The following is a 16622-nucleotide window of genomic DNA, read 5'->3' as shown; positions in this document are numbered from 1 at the left end:
GCAAAATATCTTCAGTTTGATTACTGAACCCCACAGATCAAAGTTCAAATGTGTTGAGCTCTGATTTGTGTGATAAAGAGATTTTATTATTATTTATTTTTGCATCATTTCAGTGAAAAATTGCTTGCAGTCAAAAAGACAATGAGCATCACCAACAACTTCTTCCTGTTGAAAAAGGAGTAGTTTATCATTCTGAATTTCACTACAGTGAAATTATCCGAAGAGTTTCACACTCGACACTCGAAATGAAAGTAAATTGCATCAGAAAAATTAAAGTGTGAAGTGTATCTTTATTTAAAATTCTCTGGTGTACAGACTGTAGTCTATATACAAAAGTAAACAACAACAGGTATAACTACAAGACAAATAAACATGATATATAAACAAGTACCCATTCTAGGGCACTAATCCAATAAAGTAGAATAACACGTGGAACCACATTACTAGCTCTGAAGCTCGCTTTGCACAAAGTTGGAGGAGAATGAAATGCTATGATCTTTCTACATCTTCGTCCACATTCGGGCTTGCAGCCTGGCTGGGGGCACACAGATGCACAGATGATTTAGATGTAGGAAACAGGGGAGGGGGCTTGCATGGCACTTCACCACAAGCAGTTCCAGCTGTTTCTTGTTGTAAATCTGCGTTTTAAATAAGTAGAAGTCCCCAGGGACCAAGGTTCACCGTGGGATACCCCACACTCCACCTCGCATAGCACCCCGCCTTTCCCTAGACCCAGCTCGGCTTTGGGGCCCTCACAATTACTACCAGGTGAGATTCTCTCAGTCTTCCTGTCTCCCACCTATCAAGATGATGGTCTGTCTGATCAGTTGTCAGTCTTCCAGGGGTCTACATGGTATACACGGACTGTACAGAGGATCTTATTCACCAATCCACCCCAGCTATCAACACAGGAAGGGGAAGGAACACAGATGAAATCTTTGAAGTGGAAACTGAGCAGTGTTACTAGCTCCAAAAATGCAGGGGGCATGTAATGCTTTATCATTACAACAGCACTTTAAAAGCCTTGCCGAGACATCTGGCTTACGTTTGTACCTGGATCTGTTTGGTTCCTGTGAAGGCATGGGGCATAGGGCGCTGTGCGGGTGAAATTAAACTTACCAACATGTGAAATAAAAACATACAAGCATATACTGTACATTTATATATACACACACACACACATCCTTCACGGACCATGAAACATGTCTCATAGCATTAGTAAATACAGTATTTGTGGCTCATAGTGGCAAGCAGAGGTGATTGCACAAAACCTTAACAGCGCTGGCATTTCCAACCTTCTTCCAAATCGTCTTAAATTTTAAATAAATTAAACACCACTTTTAAAATGGCTGTCGCATCCTTCTTTGATTATTATCTAAGAAAAAAAAAACACACATTAAAATAGTAAAAACTAACAAAAAGAGGGCAAACTTCTTATAATTTGATTGGCAATGTAGTGGTATGACATATGTCCAACAGAGATTAAAGCTGCATCAGTATCTTTCAAATCTGCAGTCCATGTTACACAGGGGAAAGATGAATCAATCACAAACCTGATAATTACATTTATACATTTTTGTAAACCATCACTACTACTGAAGGTTAATCTGGACATGCAACATGTCTTAAAGAAATGTATGTCCTAACCTTTATTCTGTTTCAGACTAGTTGGCAATGACACGATGATTTAATTGAACTAGGAATGTAACATCCGCTATAGTCCGACAACAATAACTGCTGTTAGTTCAAACGTCTGGCACTGCTGCAATAAACTCGACTTACATAGTGCGAGTCACCAGGAAGGACAAACCTGTCTGGGCACTTTAAAAGCATCTCATTGTTTGTCCGGCGAGGTAACCAAACCTGTTTGAGCGGCAGTTAGGAGGGCTGGCAGAAATGTATCGTCAGACCACAGCGTTAGTTCTTGAATGCTTCTAGTTTGTCAAGTTAATATACTTCACATCTCCTGTCAAGCAGCTTTGGGGTGGCCTGTAGCTGGCACTGCCTCAGCCTTTTGGCTTACAGTATGACATATGGAGGAAAATGAGCTCATCTACCGAGAACTGACTTTCAATTCAACGATCTGTTATAACAATTTGGAACAGTCATCTGCCGTGTGGCCAGCGTAAGGTGCACAGAAATTAACTAATGGTTATTAAATTGTGCCTTTGCTAACATATATAAACATTTGTCTTTCTTTCTTAAATTTCTTTTATCCCTGCCAACACATTAGGTTCTTTACATATGGACATTAAAAACTTACAAAACACATTAAAGCTCCATTAAGCGATACTTAAAATAAGAGGATTTGCTAATACTGCCATCCCACTGTAAATCAACACCAAGAGTTCACTGCATTTCCAGATCGATTGCTTCGCTGGAATCCAACTGCTCTCTCTGACACATCAATATACAACTGCGGGCATGTGTTACCTACAACCTCTGGCTAATAGACTGTCTGCTGTGTGCTTCCTGCAAAATGGTGAGCTAAATTTAACAAGAGGCTGGTGAAGTAAGTGAAACACCTTTGAAGTCAAAGAGAGACAATTAGTGGGCTAACAGAGCTCATAAGTCAATTTAATACTTACATTCTTCACGTGGCTAAACAAATGGCATATTCATGTTTCTCTGTTTAGCCACATGCTCTTAATAAGCCAAAAATATATCATAGCTTTGTTTGTTGTATAGTTTCGCTTAATGCAGCTTTCAGCAAATACACGTTGACATCGACAATGTCTTTAAAACAATATGCTCCCCTCTCTAGAACAAGAGAAAAGGAGGTCATCATGGTGTCTTTGAGAGGGGGCTCAGGCAGCTGACGATAAGATGCAGCCCCCTCAGTCAATCCAGTGGTTGGGGAGCAGGTGGGGTGTGAGTGGTTGACACAGAGGGAGCTAGGCAGGTTTGGAGGCTGCAAGCTGCAAACCAGATCCTTAGATTTCCTTGTGTAGAATAAAAACATAAAGGGCTGGTAGCAGACCGAACCTCACTGCAAAATGTAACATTTAACACTCTCACTTCTCACATATCTTCATGAGTCTACAGCGAGAAGCCTACAGAGTCATGACTCCAGCTGACCCAATTATATAGTCATAGCTATTCCCTTAAATACTAGCAACTGCACAGTCAACGTTGAAACTCCTGGATGGTCCCTATCACACAGGTTTGTAATCTGTAGACTGCAGCCTTTGTCCCTCGGTGTTAGCTCCTATCACACAGGGCCATGACTGTGATGATAGTTGTAATGGTTGGTATGCTCGGAGTCTGCAATCTGCAGGCTGGGTTTCCTTTCTGGCTCTTCGCTGTCAGCTGCACGTCCCCTAGCGCATGGAGGACGCTTCTTGAAGAAGTCTGACACGAAACGCACCTGCAGGAGGAAAGGCGATGAGAGGAGGTAAGCTTTGGTCAGGAGACATTTTTCCCACAGAAATTGGGGTGTCAGGGCTGGAAACTGTGATTACGTCTGTCTCGCCAGCTCTGTGCAGGGCTGTTAAATGACACCCTTAGCCTTACACACTCATGCACATCTGAGAGGAACACACAGAGAGCATGCACAACCCCTGTAGGCCATAAAACACTATGCCCATGAGGGTCTGTAATTGCGCAAAGCACTGTGAAGGCCAAAGGTGCAGGCTCACTTCCCAATTAATCATACATAGACCCACACACACACACACACAACCACGCCAAAGTTTCCACAAGGTGGTGCTGACAGTGGTTCAATCAAAACAGGGAAGTGGCCAAACAATAAAGACGCCCAGCTGGATGAAGTGAGGAGAATGGACTTATTGCCTGACAACCTGCCAGTGTGAGTGTGTGGGTTTGTATCAAGTCACACTCCACCGCAGCCATACTTAACTCCACTCATTCTTGTCTGTATTAATTTCTACTGCAAGGAAGAGATGGAGCTGAAATATGGATTCACAGGTGGGTGTTCTGCTTTGCGGAGAGTATCATTAACAGTAAGAATTCCATTAAATGTCGTTCTGATGATCAAGACAGTCCCACCCATATTTGCTTTACCAAAAGTCAGAAACCACAGCGGCAAGGTCCAAATTTAAGGTTGGTGCTACTTGATATGTCAGAACATCTATGTTTAGTTTACGTAAATTAACAAATATGTCAAAATCATACCGGTTTCTGAGCACGATTAGATGGAAATATACTATATAATAAATTAAATTAGTTGTGTTTGCAAAGTTTCCCCCTAAAGACGTCGCCTTGGAGACTCACAGTGAGTACAGCAACAAGTGCTCCCTGCAGCAGCCCCACCAGCACATCGCTCCAGTGATGCTTGTAATCAGAGACTCGGGTGTAACCCACATACACTGCGAAGGCCACCAGGAAGAACTGGATAGTGGGCCGGAGAAGTCTGGCCCACTTAGCCACCAGTCTTGCCTGCACGTAAAGCTGGATATGGAAGATACAGTGGAATAAGAGCAGAGGGTGGTGGCAGATTGTGGGGGATGAGGGGAGAGAAAGAGAGAAAGAGAAAGAGAGAGAGAGAGAGAGAGAGAGAGATCAGGGGAAAAAACAACAGGTTTATGTAGGCATTTTTACTGCCGACTCGCTATTACACAGCACAAAGTATGTCATTAGTGGTTTTACCCCCCAAAATGTTATCACACCAAATAAGGTTTGGTGTCTGGCCCAATCTGTTGGCACAGAACTAATGTTATATAAGTGTAATGTAATATGCTGACAAAGCAGTGAAGTAATACTGTGGTTAATATTTTTAAAAGTCACCTCTATATTAGCTTAAATGGATCCTTGGGTTTCAGTGTAGATTGGATCTCATTCCAAACACAAATCACAAAAAAGTATATTTATGTGAAAACAGTGGCTGGTATGCATCAATCTGGATTGAACTGTACAAAGGTGTTGAGTATGAAGATAATTTATGCCCACTATGGACTGAAACCCCTCTTTTTTTACTGGGATGCAGCAGATGCCAAAAAATAAATAAACCTGGCAACAGTACAGACGTCTGCTGGGCTGCTGTTGAAGTTGCAAAAATTGGCGTGATGCTACAGGCCCCCTACCACACAGTCCCACTCACTGAACACTGCAGGACATGTTTTCAGTAATTCAGGACACTGCGTGTCACATATGACCTGTGTTTGTTTGCTGTATTTGTCTAACCACTGACTGTTTCACATGTTATCTGGAGATATCCTGTTTTTTCTTTTCTAACTTTCTTGCTTTGCTTGGCCTCTTTAAAACTAGCTCCGCTGTTCCCTGCCTTTTAACACGAAAAGATGAGGCCAAGGCCGATGAACTGGACAGACCAGGAAGACAGAACACAGCACATGTTTTGCATTTATCATTGCTGGAAAAAGGCAGTAGAGGCCTCTAAATAATTTCTGTCAGTATTCACATTCTCCCTGTGAGCTATTGCCTCGTCCATTAATGTCCACAGGAACAAACTGTTTCTATGACGCTTTTCTCTTTCTCAACAATTAGTCATTGAGCACTGACCCAAAAGCAGAAGCTTGTTCTCAGATCAGCCCATCTGGGGACTGTTAGTGTGTCTGATGTGCACTGTGATATTTGCATAGACATATAACATGGGGATATTTCCACGCGTACTTTAAATAATGATGCACATGTACAGACTTTTAGTGACGGCTTGGAGCGTTTGTGCTGTACTTACTGCTAGAAAGAGCATGCAGTACATCCCAAAAGAGGAGTGACCAGAATAGAAGGACAATCTGGAAAAGGGAAGGATTATTCGTTTCCATATCAGTATCACATTTATTGGTATTTTAAGCATATTTTCCTCTCTAAGCACAATGTTTCAAGTTTAATACCAAGTTTCTCCTCATACCTGGCCTCTGTGACATCCTGAGGATTGCCCGTACAGTTGATCACCTGCAGGTACCCTGTGCAGACTTTGGGGGCACATACTTTCAGGAAGTTTGGTCTCGGGCGGCCGATGGTGAACTTTGCAAGTTCGGTCAGTGACTGGCTGACAGATCCTCCAAACAGAAAGGTGCCCACTACCTTGTAGAGTGCAGCTACATACTGGTTGAATTCTGAATTAGAGTAAATTCTCTTGCTGTAAACCAGATAAGCCTCTCCAGAGGAGATCTGAGGGAAGAAGGAGAACAGCAAGAAGAGTTTATTGATTATTAGAAATAAATTACTTTTCCTTCTTATACTTTGCCCATTTCCTAAGATCCCAAGATGTTAAACAAGTAGAGCTCAGTAGGATTTCTATAATTTTTACTGTTTATTGAGTAGAGGAAGGACAAAATTCCCTCAAAAAACAGGTAAGACTGATGTTCTGGGTAAAACTTACAATGATGACAGTGCAGGAGATGGTGACTGCTGCCAACATGCCATGGGTGATGGTGTCTGGTTTTATGGGGTACATGATGCTCTCATCGTCACAGTAAACCCCCCGTTGATATGGCTTGTATATGATGGTCATGATGATGAAGGGAAGAGCAGCTTTATTGAAGATAAAAAGAGTCTGGTAAGAATGGGTTAGATTATTCACAAAGTCCAGAGAAACAGTGTTGGTGAACTGAGCAGAATCCACTGGGGTTTGACTGCTGTGATTTATGAATTTTGGTCACTGCCTGGGCAGACTGTCGAAGAACTACGTTGAACCATGCTAGTGGATTTCAATATTGGAGAAAAATGTTTTTTGAATAATAGATTTGTTTTTTTTTCTACATGTTTTCAGACATTACATCACTTTCTAAGTTGGGAAGTGAAAATGTTTCTTTAAGGATAGCTAAATTGTTTTCTCTCTCCATCATGACCTCAAGGTCTAAAATCACAATGATGAAACAACCCACATGGAGAAAAAAAAAAAAAAAACAGACTAGAAATGCACAGCAAAGAATTATAAAAATAAACTGTGGAAAATAACATTTAGATACACAGGCATGCAGGCTTATGTAAAAATCACACATCACACACATAACCAGTGGACACAGGACGGTATAAACAGCCACGAAGTGATGCAACACACACCAGTGCAACTATTTTGAATGATGTGGATGTGTGCAAAAATAAGACCAAATATAGCTGCGCAAGGCTCCCGAGTACACAAATGATGTCCTTGAGATGTTCACAGACATTAATCCCATAATAGTCACTCACTCACTCGCTCGCTCGCTCGCTTGGTCTCTCTCACACACAAACACACGCACTTCTCTGGACTTTCTAGTTTTGCAAATGTGCGCGAGCAAAACTTTCCTTTAAGTGCCATGTCCATTGCAAAGCTAATGAACACATTTCACAAAGATGTGTTTTGAGAAGTTACTTCTTATCTTTGATACTTCGGTACCATGTGAAAAACGTCTCGACAACAACTGCTGCAATCTCAACTGACCCAGCTTTTAACTTTTCCTATCTCTGTTCAAGGTTATAACAGGGAGAGCTTCATAGTAAAAATATTCATGGTGGAGTACAGATCACAGCAGATATGGTGTGGGGGGCTTTTTTGGGGTGTCAGTGTTACAATGTTACAGCACTAATTTGGGCTCCAGTAGCTCGTGATCTGTATCTTATAAGAAAAAAAGGCACTACTTGATTAGAACAGCTGTAAATAATTATGAGTTGCAGCCCTGATCAGGAATGCGTGTGCCACCCCGACATCCACCACCACAATGCATAGCAGACAGACAGACAGACAGACAGACAGACAGACAGACAGACAGACAGACAGACAGACAGACAGACAGACAGTCTTGGGGCCACTGTGGAAATGTCATCCAGCTGCAAAATATACAACTGGATTGTGGATTAGGATTCAGCTGATGTGGACGCACTGTAACACCGGATTTAACTCCACCCAGAGACGTCTCATGACAGATAAGGAACAGCAGCCTACTGGAGATGACATTTGATTAAAAATGAAGAGAGAGAGGGAGAGAACGGTGGCACTGTATTTGAACATACACTTGAATGACTAAAAGTCCATATATAACAGAGCTGACATGCTACTTTTGATTTGTGATGGAACATACTCTAAGATCTTTGTGGAATATGCAAGATTTATTTTTATTTTTTTTAACCAGGCAGGTGTGTATGACACAAAAGAGCTTTTCATTTCAACACCTTTCAGGAAGAACAAACATTGTTTCAGTGAGGTTTAAGGGTACTAACACTCTTAGTCAGATCAGGATAGTGTTTAGTAAGATGCCAAGTGGCCATGTTACTCACAGACACTAGAAAATCAAAGAGCTACTGATGCCTGAGAAAGGACGGGCAGCAGCAAAATAGCAGCTTTGTAAGAATAAAGAATAGCACTTTATGGGATAAATACATCCCATACGGATTCCTGCTAACTGAACCTCAGAGCCTCCTCTCTGTGTTTGTATAGACAAACAAGATATAGTATGTTAGGTAGTGAGCTCGGCAGGTGTAGGCGAACTAAGGCTGTAAGGCTGATAGTAACTTCACATTTAGGACACTAACTACACTAGGAGGTATCAATCTACTTCTCTCTCGACCAGAAACTCAATGAACATATGTCTCAAATGTCAAACTATTATGTTGACTCCCCTTCACAGCAGCTTCCCGCCACCCAGACACTTACTGAATCCCTGTTTACACATGTGCCAGCCATGTCAGGACGTGGTGAACTGTGAGAATAAATTCTTATTCCTTATTCTGTACTACAAGCACCACCAAAATCCTGTTTGTGGCAACCACAGCACAATACTGGGTCTCTTGTATTTAACCAACATCCTGTCTCAGGCACCTCAGGGAGCACCGTGATACTGATTTACTAAAGTGGATTTTGGGTGTCCTGCATCCTGCTTCCAGCTGGCAAGAATCAGAGCAGAACGTCTAAGAGCTGGACCTGTTTTGTCTTTTCTTTCTACTTCTGGTAAATGAGAAATGCTTGGACTTAAAGCAAACACAGTGATGGAGTGGATTGGGTTTCATTACAGCGACTAACACTTTAAAGTTCTGATACAGCCTGTGGAGGACCTCGCTGAAAGTTAAAAATGTCCAATGGCTTATAGCATCGTTTGACAACAATACTATTAGAAAGGTTGCATTGTTGGACATAAAGCTAAATTTGGTGTTTAGTGTTGCTTTCATGAACTCCACTCGACTTCTTAGCCTGTAACAACGTTTTATAGAGTTTGTAATTTCTGCCCTTTTTATTCTTTTTATTGAAAACACACTGGACTTGCAAACAAAAGCAAGTTAGACCTCCCACTACTACTTATTTTAAGTGTATAACAGCAGGTTTGTGTAAGATTGGCCTGGACAGAATCTAAGGGAATGTTTATTTGCTTAATACAGCATGGTAAATGTCATTCGGTATTGTAGCTTCAAACTGTTTCAAGAAGCTTTTAACACTTGCCAGAGTGGAGCCATTAATCACTACAGAGCTGGAGAAAAATCAAAAGAAAGCTCCAGCAGCTAATGAAATAAACCTTTTTACACCTAACTTTAAATGGATACGTTTGCTGTTTAGCCATATGCTAAAGGTTTTTATATGCTTTTTATTCTTACTAAATACTCTTAAACAAACATAGGCTTTGGCCAGTTGTGGCAAACACTTCATGGACAGAGTGAAGTCAGGGCACCTGGTCTTAAATAACCCTCCTCTGGCTTGTAAAAAAAAAAAAAAAAGTGTGAACTTTTAATTCTAGATTCATAGCTGAAGCACTAATTTAGCTGACATCTGACTTAAATGTGTCGATCATAAGTTATGAGTCTGGATAAAAAAATAAAATGATGTAAAGTGTCTGACTTGCTGTCATGGGTAGAATGAATGGTACATCATGAGGCGTGTGTCTCATGAGCAAGGCCCCTGTGGGTATATCCAAGAAACAAAGCAGGCACTCTCTTGAAAATCACACGCACACATACATACATAGACATCTTTCAGATAAAAATACATCCAAGTGCAGACAAAACAGGTCTCCAGCGTACCACGAGACAACCCCACAACCCAAACTGACACCGCTCCAGAGCTGCCTCCACTCAAAGGCCGAGCAGTGTCCCAGCCTGAGCTCAACTCGCACATCTATGGTTGATTTTTCTTTAGGGTAAATCCAAAAGATGAAGAGGCAGAGATGCTTATTTGGGATATGGGAGAACTTTCTTGCCACACACCTGCTTCGATGCAGGGAGGGAGGTAAATGCTGCCAGTTAGGAATGTAGCCAAGAAGCTAATCTCCAGCTGCCAGTCAGAAATCTCCTGCCTGAGCCCCTAATGGGAGCCTATTTGAAGTCACAGGATGCAGTGCTCTAGCTTTCCTGTCTCCGATTAAGGAAGGGCCATTTGAGAAGCTTTGGTTCCATGTGAGAGGGCTTCTCATTTACCTGGCAGCAAATTGTCATTCTTCCACAGTGGCACCTCAGTGTCTCTCCATGCTGAAATGGGTATTAGTGCAACAAAGAGCTGAGTAATTGGCAATGACAGTGTGTCAAGAGGGTCTGAGGAAAATAACACAGCCAGAACGGCATCACACAAGGCTTCGGCATGGATTGTACCCCACTGACAAACAAAGATGCCAGTGTGAGGAGATATTTGCATTTTCCATCTCTCCTTCCACCACTGCTGATTCACATCCTCCATTCTGCCCCCCCCCCCCCCCCCCCCCCCCTCTCTTCCTAAAGTCATTCATTCTTCTCTCTGCGGCTCCGTCGCCCTGCCTGTCATCCTCTCGCAGCATCCTCCCACACACTTCTCCTTCTGTTGTAAATATAGAGGCCTCAGTGGGATGATGCTTTATTTAGACGGCAGATGTGCAATTACGTAGGACCATTTGGACCACAATCACACTCTGGGGCTGAGACTCGAGGCTTGTTATGTCCTCTCACTGACTCTTTTTGTTTCTAGTTTTTTTTTTTATGTCAGTTTTCTATTTGCCTCTGCTTTCATTTTTCTCACATCTACACTTGTTTGTCCGGCTCCACTTTGCCACTACAGAAAGTTTGGTGCCTCCACTGCTACAGTTGTTGCTCCAGTGGTTTGAGAACACCTCACACCTACTTGCCCTGGTTTCTCTGACATAACCTGCTGCACCTGCAGAACCGCATGGATTAACAATTAGTCTCCTCCATTAGAAAAACACACACTCTTGGTTTTCATAATGCATATTTTCAAGGCACGACAAACCTGAGTTAAGAGGGGCGGTGTGTGGCGTGAGACCGGTGTTCCCGTGTCCCTGGGCTGCCCTGCTTGATCAAAAACTTTCCTTCAGGGTCACAGCTGGAACATCTTTCCAGCATGAAGGTCACTGACCAAGTTTCATCTGCATTTCTTTATGTCTGAACCACCTTTCCTTCTTTTTGTAGCTCTAGTTCCTCTTTTTAATCTGTTGCTCTTAAGCCTCCATCTCCAACTACATTTCCAGCCCTCATCTTCCCCCACAGCGGATGATCAAAGAGGCGGGCATTTTTCTTTTAGCTGCATTGAGTTACTTTACTTTCCTCTTGGCTTTTGTTTCATCCCTCCATTTAGAACACAGTTTGTCGATATGACAGCAAGAAACCTATACCACCAAAGCCCTATAGTGCACCAACATGATGTTAGAAGCCTTTAAAAGATGGCTTGCAGTAACAAAACAACTAAATGTTCCCTCTTTCTGACTGTCTCACCCCGAGCTGGACTGACTAATGTGGAAGGTATTTGCTGAGGCTACAAACCTCTGCTGGCGTTGGCCTCTGGAATTCTAATTCACATGAGAAACGCCCAACTTCACTAGTCACACCAAATCCCTCTGCTGCGGCAGCCCATTCTTTATTTTTATTCCCACTGTTTCGCCCCGTCCATCATCTATGCATGCTTAGCTACAAAAAGGGCAGAAGGAGACAGGGTGGGAGGCGAGGTCAGACGAATGGTGGTCAGGCTACTAAATCTGGGTTGGCAATCAAAGAGTTTGCGCTAGAGGGGATCAAAGAAGTAGGCCACACAGGTTTAAACCTAAACCAGAAAGGTCCACGGGGAGGAGTCCGAGCGTCCAAACCATTCTGAATGACGCTGAGCTCGGCTGAAAATTCTCTTTATGTGTTGTTGTGTTACATTTTGAAACATCTGAATACCACTGCAAAATATACAGCGAGTCCTCGGTATAATTACCGTACGCAAACTTAACTATGTTTAGCTGTTGTCTCAAACCAGCGATATTGTTAGCGACAGTGTTTGTCCAAATGAGGACCACATTTTCCAGCATTCCAAAAATGAACATTGTTTCTTGCCACTTCACACTCACTTAGGCTTTTCTGCTCTGTGCACATGTTTTCTCTCCAACTTTACTGGAAAGAATAAACATGGTGGAAGCTACTTCTCCAGCATTGGAGCCACGTGCCATTCAAAGACACTGGGGGGCTACATGTTTGCTGGAAAACCCGCAGGTGCTCAAAGTGTATGCAGCAATGTCAATTTGCTCATGAACAATTTGAAAACAACAACAATAGCCTTTCCGAGGTCCGCTTTTGTGAAATGTGGCTTAAGAAATCCTTGTGCAATTCAAATAATTAGAAAAACAACAACAGAAAACGAGACCTATGTTTCTCACAGGGACGTACAGAGTATGCATGTTTGTTACAAGGGTTTTAGTTTCCATGGCATGGATCTCCTGAGAGAAACAATTCTCATCAAGAGTCCTCACTTCTTTTCTGTGAGAACTCGGGGCAATCAGTCTTCCCAACACAACCGCATGAGAGGCCCAGCTCCCCCGAGACGCTGCAGTAACTCTAACCAACATCCAGCAAGGTCGCAGAGCAGAACACTGGGATCTGTACAATGTAATTTAATAATACAATGAAATTACAGTATAATATAATAAAAACAATGCAAGGAAATGTGCAGCAACGCCTTCGGATTGTTACTGCTGTGGGGCTCTGAGAGCAGCTCAATGGGATCAACCCTAACAAATCAGTCAATAGTTAAATAAAATAGAACAATTTGAGATTCAAGTGCTGGATAATAATCACTCTACTGCCTTATCCTTTAAATGTGAGTTGGAGAAAGAAACATTAAAGCTGCACCCTGCAAGTATCTGATACAACATCCAAAGAACTAAAAACGAAGGCATCCGGAAAAAAGTGGTGGTACAACGTAAAGTGATAAGACGCCATAACCTGCTGTCGCCTTTCAAGCACAGTTGTGTCGTGGCGAACAGAAAATGAACTTGCGACTCCTCCCTCTGCATACAATAGATGTGTGTGTGTGTGTTTGTGTGTTTGTGTGTAATCAAAGACATAACAAACCTTTAACAGAACTGGTTTATCATGCTTTATACCACACGGAAAAAAAAAAAAAAAGTGTGTGCGTGACCAGGTGTTGCACCATTGCTGTGCCGTGTCACATACTACTGAGAGCATCTAGCATATTATACAACCTGAGTCACAACCCACAGCTCATTACCATTCACACCGCCTACGTCAATACCAGAGGTATGCTGTGACTCTGTCCTACAGGGCCTACTGCAACCTGTGAAAATGGGCTGCAGACAGCAAACGGTTAAATGCTCTGAGCCAACACCCACCAACTAGGCTACTACGCTTAGTCAGACAGAGTAGGAAACCAAGACAGGTATTTGATAAGCACAGACAGCTCAAATGTCCCTCGTGATGGATCAGACACACAGATTGATACTATGACAAACAATGGTTCTAGTAAGGAAGCCATTGTGCAAACTATTTCTCTATTAAGAGCTTCAGTGATTGTGCTGAACACGGTAAAAACAAAGGCAGGCACATCCATTCACACGACAGTTGTCACTTTGACCTGGCAGGGCAGAGTGTGAGGGAGAGAAAGTGTGCCACAGAAATCACATTTCAGTTGCATCTGTTGCTTTCATTTGGTTACAAAAGATGGCTGACGAGACAAAGATATGAGCTGTGACAGTGGAGAACAGGAGATGGATGTTCAGCGTCAGGGGTGAATAAATAAATAAATATAACGTTTCAATTTGATATGAGAAATTTAAATAGTCCCAAAATCCAGACAACCCAAGTCAGAACTCTGTTTTTCTATAGACTAATGGTCAGCATAATTACAAGCTCCACCATGTTGTTATTACATGGCCAGGGCAACCTCACATAAGCTTGGGGTTGAAGTGATGATTTTTTGGGTGGGTGGCAGAAGGGAAGGGAGAGGGAAAAGGGTGGGATGCAGCCATCCAGACCTGACCGACCAACCCAAAACCAGACGTTAATCCCAGACTTGTGACAGCAAAATGGTGAGGGCTTATCAAGTTCAGCAGTCTGTGGATGTTCGCACAGATGGAAAATCTGTCTGCCTACCCCTAGGCTCTCCGAAAAGCCTAGGGGAAAGGGAGGGGGGGAACTGAAACCACACAGCAGAGCAGATCCACACAGCCACACATGCATGAGCCATCATCGCTGTCTCCATCCCCTCTCCGGCTTCACCACTATCAGCAACACAGATACAACAATATACACCAGACAATTATGCAACAGACGTCTGTCGTGGCATTATTGCAGAAAACCAGTGTCCACCACGCGCACACACACACACAAACACACACACACACACACACACACACAAACACACACACACACACACACACACACATCATTCTTAATATTATTATTATTATTGGGTCTGTAACTGAAAGAAGCTTCCTCTAATAGCAGTGAGGAGTTTTTCACATTTGTGATAAAATGGTTATCAGGAACTTGTCAGTATCACCATGGAGGTCATGTCACTAATTATAAAGTGTTTGGCTCTTGAAATTCCATCATCTCTTTCATCCGGCTTTAAATGATCCATCTGTTAATGATCATCTGAAGTCGATTTTTGTAAACCTCCCTTTAACTTGACCCCTTCCTTGACATTTAATATATTTATTGGCAAATTATACTGTTATAAATTTAAATACCAAAAAATTAAATATCTACTTTTTTAGTAGTGTTTGTAGTTCTAATTTTGTAGTGATTGTTTTTAGCAATTCCTATTTTATATTATATTTTTTACAGTGATACTGTATGTGACATTTGTGAACCAGCATATTTAACATCCTACTTAGTTCATGAAAGATTAATGGGAAGAGATGTGGGGGGGGGGGGGAGCTGGTCTTTATACACAACATGTGTCATTAACATGACTCATTATGCAGCATCTCATTATTTGTCCATCGTCTGGAAAACTAATACTGTAATGATGGGCTCCGGGTAGCAAAACTGTGGAGAAGAAAAATGATCCCCAACTGAGGTGAAATGCAAAACAAAGGTCTGTGGCACACAAACGGAAGTAATATGTTGATGAATGCATAGAGTGAGAGAAATGGGAATACTCTCAGCAGGAAGCAGCAGACAACATGCTGCAAAGAATATGACTAAGTGGTGCACACATATGCATATCACATTTCCATAAACAAACATTCAGCTTCCCGAGACACTGCTAAACACTGCTAAACTTTGTGGTGAGTAGACTGGGGCATGCAGCAAGCCTGTGAGGAGAATGACAACATTTCCTCCTGTTTTCCTACATAGTGCAGGTCAGTGCCACCTCTCAGCCCAACTGTCTGCACAGAGTGACAGGATGCACTGCTGCACGGAGATCCAGCTGCTTCTTCGGCTCTTTAAAGAGAGAATGAAAATGCTTCTGTCTTTAAAGGGGGGGGAGATGCTCCTATCATTTTCACGTGCAGACAAACAGTTCATGCAGAGTTCCCCTTGTTCTAATGCACGCAAAGAAGCAGCTGTCACCGCACAGGTCACGCCTGACGCGCTTGGTGGTTTGTGTCCGCAACTTACCAACAAAAACGCACAACACGTCCATCGCCACGAACAGCTTCTTCTTCATCGGCCCATCCATCTTTCTTCTGCCTGTTCGCTGAGGAAAAACTGATCAACTGCTGAGAGAGAATAACTACTTTGTGAATAAGTCCATGGGCGCACGCTCGCTCGCTTTGGAACAGAAACACAGGCTATGCAAACAAGCTGGTAACCTGCGCTACGAGTTCTTCCGGGATCCTCTCCTCTACCTGTGCGATCATGGACAGCGTAGGTGTGGGACTTTCTCACAACGACAACGTTAGAAAACGAGTTTCTGAGCCGATGCGCGACACTGCCGGAGTCCCGCGTCCCTTTGCGCACATTCCTGCTTGTGAGTACAAACTAAAGAGATCCTCCGATTTCACGGCGCAGGAAACGTCGGGAGGATCCAGGACGAAACTCTTCTCAGCGCACACACCACGCCACTGCACTGTAGTCCCTCCTCCCAACTTCCTTGTCTGGCTCCTCTCTGGCTATCTGATCATAGCCGGGCCCCGAGATGTGATGCGTTCAAAGAGCGAGAGAGAGAGAGAGAGAGAGAGAGAGAGAGAGAGAGAGGCTCCCACCAGTTTGATTTTCCTCTTCTTGCTTTGCAAATTAACTTTTAATGTGCACACAGGACTCGGCCACTGCTAAGATCAGACCAGGATGAGGTTGCAGAAAGCAGTTAACAAGGCACAGACTGCACTTTATTATGATTCATACACATTCACTGTTCATGTGCTGTTCTTTGGTTGTGCAAAGCTGCTTTGTGACAATGTCAATTGTAAAAAGCGCTCTACAAATAAAATGGAATTGAATTGAATTGAACTTTCCCCGTCAACATACTCCTCATCTCATCCCAGATAGGACAAAACATACAGCTCAGCAACATTAGGACATTTATAAGG

The 16622-nt window shown here is 42.8% G+C and overlaps 1 protein-coding gene across 3 annotated transcripts; it reads right to left on the bottom strand.

The window, feature by feature from the left end:
* Window positions 1–270: 270 nt before the first annotated feature.
* plpp2b (phospholipid phosphatase 2b) lies at window positions 271–16200 on the bottom strand. 3 transcript variants are annotated; one of them, XM_026345673.1, is made up of 7 exons: window positions 15906–16200; window positions 15712–15812; window positions 6302–6453; window positions 5828–6090; window positions 5654–5711; window positions 4234–4410; window positions 271–3367 (listed from the first exon to the last, which is right to left on the bottom strand). In XM_026345673.1, the coding sequence occupies exons 2-7, from the start codon at window positions 15770–15772 to the stop codon at window positions 3212–3214; spliced, it is 867 nt and encodes a 288-aa protein (XP_026201458.1). In that variant the 5' UTR covers window positions 15773–15812; window positions 15906–16200; the 3' UTR covers window positions 271–3211. The 3 variants fall into 3 exon arrangements, with proteins under 3 accessions (XP_026201458.1, XP_026201460.1, XP_026201457.1); XM_026345675.1 differs by having other exon boundaries at window positions 15712–15809; XM_026345672.1 differs by having other exon boundaries at window positions 15712–16200.
* Between the last annotated feature and the right edge of the window lie 422 nt (window positions 16201–16622).

Source organism: Anabas testudineus, chromosome 4, assembly GCF_900324465.2.
Source record: "Anabas testudineus chromosome 4, fAnaTes1.2, whole genome shotgun sequence".
Lineage (NCBI taxonomy): Eukaryota > Metazoa > Chordata > Actinopteri > Anabantiformes > Anabantidae > Anabas > Anabas testudineus.
The sequence above is the reverse complement of the archived record's forward strand: the minus strand, read 5'-3'. Positions and strand labels throughout refer to the sequence as shown.

Excerpts from the sequence above, each read along its gene's own strand:
- plpp2b (XM_026345672.1), bottom strand. The coding sequence starts at position 15,772 with ATGGATGGGCCGATGAAGAAGAAGCTGTTCGTGGCGATGGACGTGTTG. Across the intron at positions 5,712-5,827 it reads CAGGATGTCACAGAGGCCAG|ATTGTCCTTCTATTCTGGTC; the intron begins GTATGAGGAGAA and ends TCCCTTTTCCAG. Across the intron at positions 4,411-5,653 it reads ACTGCATGCTCTTTCTAGCA|CTTTACGTGCAGGCAAGACT; the intron begins GTAAGTACAGCA and ends TTCCATATCCAG.